At 55.8% G+C, this 11,531-nt stretch overlaps 1 protein-coding gene across 2 annotated transcripts; it reads right to left on the bottom strand.

The window, feature by feature from the left end:
* Window positions 1-294: 294 nt before the first annotated feature.
* FARSA (phenylalanyl-tRNA synthetase subunit alpha) lies at window positions 295-7,978 on the bottom strand. 2 transcript variants are annotated; one of them, XM_004715507.2, is made up of 13 exons: window positions 7,832-7,978; window positions 5,361-5,498; window positions 5,178-5,276; window positions 4,967-5,085; window positions 4,329-4,421; window positions 4,103-4,231; window positions 3,902-4,017; window positions 2,138-2,222; window positions 1,925-2,024; window positions 1,661-1,829; window positions 1,483-1,560; window positions 1,256-1,370; window positions 295-690 (listed from the first exon to the last, which is right to left on the bottom strand). In XM_004715507.2, exons 1-13 carry the CDS (start codon window positions 7,976-7,978, stop codon window positions 552-554), a joined length of 1,527 nt encoding a protein of 508 aa, XP_004715564.1. In that variant the 3' UTR covers window positions 295-551. The 2 variants fall into 2 exon arrangements, with proteins under 2 accessions (XP_004715564.1, XP_045145648.1); XM_045289713.1 differs by lacking the exon at window positions 7,832-7,978 and adding an exon at window positions 7,632-7,673.
* Window positions 7,979-11,531: the final 3,553 nt, after the last annotated feature.

Here is an 11,531-nt window from a genome sequence, read left to right as displayed (position 1 = left end):
GGGCTCTACTCCACTCTGCTGGCTTGGTGCTGCTGAGAAAATCGTTGCTGAAAAGAACAGCTTCTCCCTTCTCATCCAGACTCCCACCACTCCCAAGTACTGCCCTCTAGAGGGGGCAGAGAGACTGTTGCTTTCCCCTAAAATGGGAGCTGCAGCAGTGGGTGATGGCCCTAGTCCTCCCAGGGCTCCCGCATATCCAAGAACCCTAACCCACCACCCCTTACATGCGGTCCCAGCACCTAGACTGGCCAACACCATGGGGCAGGCTGAGTGTCAAAGACCCTGCACTCAACGGAAAGGCACCAGATGAGGGCGACGGCCCACTTTATTAGCCAGCAGCCAACCTGTGGCTCACCCTTGTTGGGGAGCAGATCATGAAGGTCGATGGAACTTGCTCCTGCTCCCCTGAGGCAGGTGGGGAAGAAGAGGTAGTGGGGTACGGGGGCTGGCCTCACAGAGGCCCCATAAATAGAAGGGGTTAACTACGGAGAGATTCACAGGAGGTGAGCAGGAGGGAGATGGGAGGAAGGTGGGTTTCCTGGGGGCCCACGTCATGCAGCCTCCTGCATCTGGGCGTGCGCTGGCTCGGTGTCCAGGCGGCAGAGGGGACTGTCGTACACCATCTGCAGGTTCACCTTGTGGCCCACCAGCTCCCGGATGTTGTTGATGCCATACTTGATCATTGTGGGGCTGGGGTGGGGGAGAGGGCAGAGTTGACAGCTAGGCCAGGTCCCATTCTTTCTCTGCTCACAGTTCCCCAGGCCCCCACTTTGCCTCCTCCTCCTCCTCCTCCTGGCTACCAGGCCCTGCTTGATCTATCGGTTCCTCTCCTCTGCCCCAGCCTGTGGGCAGCTTGCGGTCCTTCTTGTCACAAGGCTGCAGGGCCTCTGCCAGAAACACCTTTCCCAGATAGCTACAGGGCTGATTCTTGCTTCCCTGCAGGCTCAGCTGCCTCTACTGGGGGAGGGGGGCTTCTCCAACCACACCTGCCTCCTCCTCACTACCATGGGCCACACCCTCGATTTCATCTGTGGAATCTGCTGCTCTATCTTGCTAAGTACACTGTTCCTCACTCCACTGGTAGGAACCTCAGCACCACCTCGGCCTGAGCACAAGGCCAGGGCAGACCAGCACCCTCACAAGCACGCTGAAGGCCGGGCCAAGTGAAGGAATGAATGGATGCCATGAAGGTTGCCCACAGCTGTCCTACCAGCCGCAGGCAGCAGAGGACTGCGCGGCTAGCTCGGGCACTCACCGCTCCAGGGAGAGGCCCCATGCGATGACTGAGACGTTTTCAGGGAGCCCCATGGGCAGCAGCATCTCCGGGCGGAAGAGCCCGGAGTTTCCGACCTCCACCCACTTCTTCAGACCTGAAAAGGGGACAGAAAGGACACTTGGGAGATGGTGTCAGGCCTGGTGTTGGGCTCAGGTAGGCTGTGGCGTCGGTAGTCGGTGGGAGGCCAACCCCTCCACCGCTAGTACCTTGGTGGTAGCTGAACACCTCCATGCTAGGCTCTGTGTAGGGGTTGTAGGCCGGCTTGAAGCGTAACTGGGTGATCCCTGGGCAAGAGAGGGATGGGGAGAAGGCCGAGATGAGGCTGGCCATCAAGGCTGCCTGTGCTGCCTAGCCAGGGCTGCCCACCCGTGCTGTCCTGCTCACCCAGCTTGGTGAAGAACTCCCGCAGGACGCCCATGAGGTGGCCCAGGGTGAGGCCGTGGTCTGCCACAACCCCCTCGATCTGGTGGAACTCGGCCAGGTGCGTGGCATCTAGGGTCTCGTTCCGGAACACGCGGTCAATGGAGAAGTACTTGGCCGGTGTGAAGGGCTTCTGGGAATGACAGCCAGGCCCGGGGGTTAGGGCAGCAGGTGCAGGTGACACTCCCGGGGCCTCACCAACACCCACCTGCATGGGCCAGGACCCACCTTCTGGGCAAGGCGGTGGAGCATGCGGGCGCTCACTGACGTGGTGTGTGTGCGCAGCAGATTTTTCCGGGCCTCATCCAGTTTCCAGGGGTACTTGTACCTTCAGGAGGGAATGTGGAGGAGTCTACACTGGGCTCTTGGACACCCCCTACCCCCCACCCCTCAATCCACCTGTCCTCCCTCCCACAACGCCTGGTCCGGGGCCTGCCTCACCCCTGCGAGCCGTAGCCACCCTGAGAGTGGGTCCGCTTGACGCGGTGAACGTAATCCATCGGGAGCTGCAGTGCCTCAGCGGGATCTGACGGGAGCAGAGCACCGACAGCTTGGTCAACAAGCATCTACCCGCAGAGGCCTGCCGCCACTGACTACATGGAGGACAGATGGAAACCCTGCAGCCAGGCCCTTGCTCCTAGAGCGGCCAGAACCTGCGTCAGGAACAGCCCCCTCTGCCCAGAACCTTCTATGGCTCCCACTGCACGTGAGGCTGAATCTGTGCACTGCATACAAGGCCCTGTGGCTTCTGCTGGATTGATCCCTCTCCTCTCCTCCAGGCTCAGCCTCTGCAGTAGCTGTTCTGTCTGGAGCTTTCCTCCGCCAGCCACCTGCCTGCTGCCTTCTCCTGCCTTTGGTCTTTGCCTAACCACCCCCTTCCTGATGAAGACTTGCCAAGGCGAGATGCTCGACTTCGACGCCACAGCCCCGTGCTCCCCTGCTGATGCCACCACCAGGCAAAGGAATGCTGGTGACCCAGCGAGGTAAGCGCTGGGCTGCTAACAGAAAGGCTAGTGGGTCTAACTCACGAGCGGTTCCTTGGCGGAAAGACGAGGCTGTTGGAAACCCAAGGTCCAGTTTTACAGGGTTCCATCGGGTCGGGATAGACTGATGGCAGTGGGGTTCAGATTCCGCCCCACTATGCAGATGCTGAGGGAGCGGCAGAGTGGTTATGCATGGTGCTGCTAACAGTAAGTTCAGCAGTTCAAAATCACCGGCCTCTCCTCAGGAGAGAGATTAGGAGTTCCACTCCCGTACAGTTACAGTCAATTAAAACCCTCTCCTCCAGGCTTGTTCTGAGTCGGCACTGACTCAATGGCAGTAATAGGTCTGGGGAGCTAATACTCTTCTCCCCCAATAGGCTACACTGGTACCACCAGGGCAGGGACATCCCTGTCTCATCCATGGCTGTGCCTTGGCTGTCAATGGGAGAGATGGCCTTGGCCTGCCTAGAAGCCTGAGATTGGACTTTGGTTCTACCACATGCAAGTTGTGTGACCCCGGATGGGTGACTTCCCCTCTCTCTGCCTCAGCACCCTCACTGCAACACAGGCTATCAGTACTACTTCCTACGAATGGCCGCATTTGTGGCAGGTCCGCGTGCAGACCAGGTTTCTCTAGACAGGAACCTGAGGAGCAACCTGCCCTCCTACTAGGACAAGAGCCGCCGCCACGGGCGCCTGCTTACTTGCTCAGAACTTCAGATGCAATCAACCCGGCCTCAAGGACGGAGCCGGAAGATGAGGACTTTCACAGAAGTTGTACTGGTGGCCCTGGGGGTTAGGTGCTGGGCTGCTGACTGCAAAGCTGGTAGTTCCAACCCACCAGCCGCTGCTCAGGGGAGATGAGGCTGCCGACTCCCACAGAGATGGACAGCCTCTGAAATCCTATATAGGGTCCCTGTGAGTCGTAATTGCCTCCGTGGTGGTGGGTTTGGTTTTGTTAGAGCACGGGCATGAAAGATACATGTGAGATATGACACCAGAGGAGGCAGCAAGCACAGCCCGGACAAAGGCCCCGAGGCCCTGGTGTGTTGAAGGAAAAGAACAGGGTGAGGAGGTGGAGAGAGGAACTCACAGAGTTTGAGGGGGCCAGCTGGCTAGGTTTTGTAGGCCCCCAGCAAGCGCTGCCACTGATGGGTGTTGGGGCGAGCCCCAGGAGATTGCCTGTAAGAGCAGCAGGCCCATGCCTGCGGGGCCCACCCACCTCGCAGGAAGAAGGTGTCATGCTGGTCTCGGGCCGGGTGCTGCTGGGGCTGGAAGAGCGCATCAAAGTTCCAGAAGGAGCTCTCGATGAAGTTGTCCGTGGGCATCTCGGTGAAGCTGGTGGGAGACGTAGCCTGACTGCCCTGCCCTGTCCTGTTCCTGCCCCTGCCCGGCAGGGCCCTGCCACTGGCCCCACGCTCACCCCATCTCCAGGAAGATCTGCCGGAACTGGGTGCGGACTTTGAGCAGGGGGTGCAGGTGGCCGCTGTGGGGCAGCACGCCGTGGGCCGAGAAGTTGTAGGGCTTGAAGGGCCGGTCCCTCCAGGAGCCGCTGGGGGGGCAGTGCGGGGGTCAGGTTGGATGAGAGCTGGCCCCACCACCCCAGCTTCCCATAGGGCCCCTCCCCTCTTCGCGGGCGGCCCCCTCACCTGGCAATCATCTCGGGGCTCAGCTCTGTCTCCTGCTTGGAGACGCTGGTGCTGAAGGCGCTGCCTTTGCTCACCCAGTATGTCTTCAGGACCCTGTGGCCGGAGCAGGGGAGTGGGTACCAAGGCTGCCTCCCCTAAGAGGCCTCGCCCACTACCCCTCACTGACCGCAACACCCCACCCCACAACAAGTCATTTGGCTTTGTTTCCTTGCCAGCACTTGGCACCACGCGAAACCCTCTTTCCTGACCCCCCACCTCCACCCCGCTCCCAGCTCCTCAGGCTCATTCGCTCAGCAGATGCTGGCTGGGAGCACGCTGTGCCGTCCTCAGCACAGAGCGGGAACGCTGGCGCCACTGCAGCCAGGCAGCCTGGAAAGGGATCGTGCTGGGCCAGGCAGTCCTGCTCCAGCTGCCCCTCAAGAACAGGACCTTCTTGGTTGTAGGTAAGGACGCAGAGGCCTAGAGACACCAGTGGACTCGGCTGAGACACATAGCTAGCAGGTGGTACTGTGGGCTGTGTTCTTATCACTCTTACTATAGGACCTACGTGGCTTTGGAGGAGGGGAGCCCCAAGCCCTCTCCCCACCCCACCCCCCGCCCCAGCTGTGGGCCCTCATAGGTGACATTGGCACACTCACACTTCAGACAGGAGCTTTCTCTTCCGGAGCTCACTCCTCTCCTTCTCACCCAACTTCTCAGCCTCCCCACCCTGGACCAGGCGGAGCCGCCGCTGCACCTCATCCTCCACGCTGCTCGCCTGCAGTGAGGAGGGGCCGGGAGTGGAGGTGAGGGCCAGGGCCTGGTTGCTTCCCTGCCCTCCTGCACACCCGCCCACTTGCAGGGACTCACCACTCGGAAAACGCGGGGACCATCCGCTGCACTCTTGTCCACGCGGACCCACTTGTTGGACATGGCCTTGCTGAAGCCCACTTTGCTGCTCGGCAGTCGCTAGGGGAGAGGCTGCCATCATCGGTGGGGCCCCAGGGCTGCCCCCACCGCCACCCAGGGCTTGCCCCGGTCCCCGGCCCTTACCATGAGCTCACTCTGAGCCAGGCCTTCCGGGGGGATGCTGTGGAACACACGGGCCTCATGGCTGCCCTCCCGGGCAATCTCTTCACCCTCGGCGGTGAGCTCCCAGCGCTTGGAGGAACGCAGCTCGGCCTCAATGACCTGCAGGGAGATGCAGAGTGAGGTGTGTGTGTGTGTGTGTCTGTGTGTGTGTGTGTGTGTGTGTGTAGGGGCACACAGGCAGGGGCAGGGTTCAGAACCAGGCCCACCCCCATTACTGGGGACAAGCCTCAGTGCCAGCTGCCTGTGCTCACATCTCCACTGAGTAGCCTGTGGCATTCCTCTTGCTGAGCGGGGGGTTACAGGGATAGCCCACAATCTCCTGCCCCAGTGAGGTCAAGTTCTAAGCTGTGGATTGGCAGAGAACAAATTCCTACTGTTATCTTTTGAACCTGTGACAGCCTCAAAGGTCTCCGGTGAACGGATTCATGTTAGCGCCTCAGTGTCCCAAGGGTCGGGGACAGTCCCTGGGACAAACCAGGAGCCTGAGGTTCCCGGATGAGGGCAGGGAAGGAGGTCAAGGAGACAGGAGCAGGGTTGGGGGACCCAACAGGCCCTCAAGCCTCAGTTCTAATCCTAGCTCTGTTCCTCACTCACTGTGCAACTCCAGGAAATCTGCCTATCCTCCCTGAGTTTCCTCCTTAAGAGATGGATAATGATGGGCTCTCCCGGGGAGCACTACTGTGGAGAATAGAGAACTTTTTCTTTATAGCTCTTACGACAATCCATACATCCGTTGAGTCAAGCACATTTGCACATAGGTTGCCATCATCCTTTTCAAAACATTTTCTTTCTACATGAGCTCCTGGTATCAGCTCCCCCCTCCCTCCCAATAGAAAACTGTTTGAAGACTTTCCAAGACGAAATCTTTACAGAGGTAGCCTGCCTCGTTCCCCCCCTCCTCGGATCGGCCAGTTTGAACTGCTGGCCTGATTAGAAGCCTAACAGGTGAGCCACCAACCAAAAAAGGCATCACTGCCATTGAGATGACTCTGACTCATAGTGACCCTGTAGGACAGAGGAGAACTGCCCTATGTGCAGTTCAGAGGCTTTCAAACTCCACCGGAGGAGGAAGCCTCATCTTTCTCCCTCAGAGCAGCTGGTGGATTTGAACTGCCAATCTGTCGGCAGCTTATTGCAAAACCCATTACGACACACACGCTCCATGCACTGTGCCACCAGGGTTCCCGTAATGCCTAAGTGCCTGTGAACACGGAAAAGGGCTTAATATATGGTATATTCTGTAAAACTAAGACAGCTTCTCATTAGCAGTAGTCATTGGGTTGAACCACATCAAACTGTCACCACTGAATCCTCTGTGACATACCCAATGGTCACTATCCCTGTACTAAGATACTGTCACCCTGCACAAGCACGTACGTACACACACACACACACACACACACACACACACACACACACCAGCTTTGCTTCTTCCTTTGGGCTGATGACCCTCTTGGACTGCGGGGCACACGGAGGAGCTCGGGCTCCAAAGTACAGGGGTCCAATCTCAAAGGCAGGCTTCCCCGACTCTTTGGAGACCAAATTACTGAACGATGCCGCCACGCAGCAGTTGCCACATCCACAAAATGAGGAGACACATGTCATTGTCCTCGGGTTGGGTAAAGGATAGAGAAAGCTGAGATCACACAGAGCACAGACCTGTCCCTTGAATCCTGGCCTCAGGGGTCCAGCCAGCCCCCTGCAATGGGATTCTGGGGCCCTCCTCCTGGGGTCCTATGGCCTATGCTTCTCCTGTCTGGCCCTGAAGCGAAGGGCTTGCTTCTGCTCTGTCTCAGCTGCCTCTTGCTGCCAGCCACTGTCCCCTCCACCTCGAGGATGTACCATTCTGCCCCTGTCCCCTCACTTCCAGTCCTGCCCTGGCACATCCTGCCCAAAGGTGACTCGGACAGCCCCTGAAGCCTGCTTGTGCTTCCTGGCTCCCCCTACTGCCATGGCTCCCCAGTACCCGGGGTGGCAGATACAGATTCTGCCAGGGGTACTGCCTCTGGATTCTGCCACTGCTTGGCAACCTCCTACCATTGATGGCTCAGCCTCAGTGCGAGCCGAGGCTGCTGCCACCTCGCCAGGAGTCGCCCAGACCTTTACAAGCTCGGTCGACCGCCACTTCTGGGGTCTCTGTGCTCTGGCCACCACTCTGGTCGTGTGAGCATACCCCCCATCCGACTGGACCCTTCAGAACGCCACGCTCCCTTCCCCCGAGGCCAAACCTACCTCAATGGACGTTTGTTGCATTCGCATGAGCGTGGTAGGCCAAGAGCCACACTGCTTGCAGACACCCCTGTCCCCGCCGCCCGCCGCGCACCCCGGCCTGTACACACTTAGAACGCAATGCCCCTGCGAGGGGCGGGCCTGGGGGCGGGCCTCGGTGGGCCACGCCACGGAAGGTGTGCAGCGGCAAAGGCCCGGCTCACCTCGCCCAGCGCCTGCAGGCTCTTCACGGCGCCCACCACCGTCTGATGCTCCACGCCCAGCTCGGTCGCCAGCTGCGCGCTGTCCAGGCCGCCATCGGCCGCCTCCAGCCGCCGGAGCAGCTGCTCCGCCACGGAGCTGTCCGCCATCGCCGCTCCCACCACGCTGTGCGCGCCGCAGCAGGGCCCGAGCAGCCGGAACCGGAACACACGCCGGAAGCGTGTGGCGCCCCCTGGAGGGTGGCGTCGCGGTCGTGCGGCGGTCGGATCGGCGCCCTCTTGGGTGTGTCCGCTGAGCTCAGGACGCTGTGCAGGCTCCCGGCCGTCCACCCTAACGCGACCATGGGCGGCTGGTTGACCAGAGAGGTCAAAGTGGTGATGCAGTGTGGTTCGGGGTCATCATCCAGCCCAACCGACGCTGACTGTGTGGCCTCGGACGTTGCACCCTCTCTGAGCCTTCTGCCCTCCAGGGTGTGACCCGGCCCTAGGAAGGCTTGTGCTGGGTGGGCTGTGTTGTCGTCAATTATTTTTAAACTTTACAAAGAGGCTGGACAGGGGACATCCCTCCTCCCATAGACTAAAAAGAACGAGACGAGGCAAAGCAGCCAGTACTAAGGTGACCAGACGTCCCGCTTTGGGTGGGACAGTCCCGATTTTGAACAATTTTTCCGCATCCTGCGGCGTTTTTAAAAAGTCCCGATTTTTGGAAAGAATGCACGACAAGCTAGGGTAGACGGTTTTCGGCTGCCATGTGGCTATTTCACCAGGATATGAGTTTTATCAATGGTGTCCCGCTTTGCCAGTGTTAACATCTGGTCACCTTACAGTAATCCCTCTGTGCCGGCCCAGCACTAACTGCTTCGTGTAAATCTTCTGTTGCCCGCCCCATCCCCAAACCTACAAAGTCGACGCTGATACCATTCCCATTTCACAGATGAGAACACGGAGACTCAGAAGGTGATATGATTTGCCCAGTGAGTTGGCGAAGGCAGGGCGGAAATGATCAAACTCACCAGGAGTCAGAAAGGATAAATCCTCCACAGTCCAGCCTTTGTATTGGAGCTTAAAGTCTGAGCACTACATTTACAGAGGGCTACAGAAAAACACACAGAAAACCAAAAAACAGCTTCAGTTCTTCAGGTCACGGTTTATTTACATGGCAGGCTGAAGTCCATGTTTGAGTCTCCGCATAGGTTCAGCCTCCATTGAATTCTGTGTAAGAGCTATGGCTGCATGCTGGGCTGCTCACCACAAGGTCAGTCATTCAAACCCACTAGCCCTCCTCAAGAGAAACACCAGGCTGTCTGCTCCGAAAAAAACTCACAACCCACCAGTCAGGGTGCAGGGTAGCAACGATGAAACATACAACTTTCCTCTAGTTCTTAAATGCTTCTTGCCCCCCACTATCATGATCCCAATTCTACCTTACAAATCTGGTTAGACCAGAGGATGTGCACTGGTACAGACAGGAACTGGAAACACAGATAATCCAGGAAAGAGAATCCCTTCAGGACCAGTGCTGAGAGTGGCGATACCAGGAGGGTGGAGGGAGGGTGGGATAGAAAGGGGGAACCCATTACAAGGATCTACATATAACCTCCTCCCTGGGGGATGAACAAAAGAAAAATGGGTGAAGGGGATGTTGGACAGTGTAAGATATGAGAAATTAATAATTTATAAATTATTAAGGGTTCATGAGGGAGGGAGAAAAATTAGCTGATATCAAGGGCTCAAATAGAAAGCAAATGTTTTGAGAATGATGATGGCAGCAAATGTACAGATGTGCTTGACATAATGGATGGATGTATGGATTGTGATAAGAGCTGTAAGAGCCCCCAGTAAAATGAGTTATTAAAATAAATAAACTCAGCCTTGGAAACCCATGGGGGGCAATTCTATTCTATCCTATAGGGTGGCTATGAGTTGAAATCCATTCAGTAACTCAATAGCAATAAGGCCTTTTTATTTCTTCTTCTTCCGACACCTTAGTGGTGGTGTGAGATAAATGTTGGATTGTGAACCACAGGGTTGACGGTTCAAATCGACCAGCTACTCCTATGGAGAAAGAGGTCATCTGTTCCCATCAAGATAGACCAAGTCTCAGAAACCTTATATAAGGTCGCCATGTGTCTGAATTGACTCGGTGACAGTGGGATTGGTTTGATTCTTGGTTTGGTTTGGTTTTTCTCCCATAGGACACCCTCTGTTCTCCGAGAGCATTAACAGAACCAACTGCAGCAAAATGTGTTGCCCTTGAGTGGATGTCAACTCCTAGCAACCCTAAAGACCTGCCCTCTAGGGTTTCCAGATGCAGAAGAGGAAGACTGTCAAGAAGATGGACCGACACAAGGATTGCAACAATGGGCTCAAACATAATAATGATTGGGAGGATGTCCCGAGACCAGGCAGTGTTTTGGTCTGTTGTACATAGGGTTGCTATGAGTTAGAACCAGCTTGAGGGCTCCTAACAACAACAACAACAACAACAACAATGTTTGACTGAAGCAGACTCCCACATACTTCTCCCATGCAACAGCTGGTGAAGCTGAGCAGTCTTACATAATCCAGATCCCCAAACCAAACCTATTGCCACGAAGTTGGTTCCAACTCATAGACACTCTATCTAGGGCAGGGGTCCTCAAACTTTTTTAACAGGGAGCCAGTTCACTGTCCCTTAGACCCATTGGAGGGCCGGACTGTAGTTAAAAAAAACTATGAACAAATTCCTATGGACACTGCACGTATCTTATTTTGAAGTAAAAAAGCAAATGGGGCAAAAACACCCAGTGGGCTGGATAAATGTCCTCAGCAGGCCGCATGTGGCCCGCGAGCCATAGTATGAGGACACCTGATCTAGGATTTCTGAGGGTATAGATCTTTCCAAGAGCAAACAGTCTTCATTTTCTCCCATGGAGTGGCTGGTGGTTTGGAACCTCTGACCTTAGGATGAAGTAACCTGATGCCTCACCCACAGCACCATTTGTCAGATCAGGGGTTGTGTAGATCAGGGGTCAGGAAACTGGGGCTCTGAGCTCTATGGGGCTCTTCCAATACGTCTATGTGGTTCTGAAGTAAAATTGAAAATGAAAGTAAAACAATCATAGTTGCATTTATAAAAGTTTTAGAGGGTATTATTCAGATCACAGTGATTTCATTTGTAAAAATATTCTTTTTAATCTTTTTTTTTTCTTGGTTAGTTCTTTTTTAAATAATTTTATTGGGGGCTCGTACAACTCTTATCACCATCCATCCATCCGTGGTGTCAAGCACATTTGTACATTTGTTGCCATCATTCTCAAAACATTTACTTTCTACTTGAGCCCTTGGTATCAGCTCCTCCTTTTTCCCCTCCCTCCCCGCTCCCCCTTCTCTCATGAACCCTTGATAATTTATAAATTATAATTCTTTTGTCATTTCTTACACTGTCCGGCGTCCCCCTTCACCCACTTTTCTGTTGTCCATCCCCCAGGGAGGAGGTTATATGTAGATCCTTGTAATCGGTTCTCCCTTTTGACCCCATCTTCCCTCCACCCTCCTGGTATCTCCACTCTCAGCACTGATCCTGAAGGGATCCTCTTTCCTGGATTCCCTGTGTTTCCAGTTCCTATCTGTGCCAGTGTACATCCTCTGGTCTAGCCAGATTTGTAAGGTAGAATTGGGATCATGATAGTGGGTGGGGGTAGGGAGAGGAAGCATTTAGGAA

The sequence above is a fragment of the Echinops telfairi genome, unplaced genomic scaffold, assembly GCF_000313985.2.
Source record: "Echinops telfairi isolate 266 unplaced genomic scaffold, ASM31398v2 ScPeMD7_30;HRSCAF=105, whole genome shotgun sequence".
NCBI lineage: Eukaryota > Metazoa > Chordata > Mammalia > Afrosoricida > Tenrecidae > Echinops > Echinops telfairi.
The sequence above is the reverse complement of the archived record's forward strand: the minus strand, read 5'-3'. Positions and strand labels throughout refer to the sequence as shown.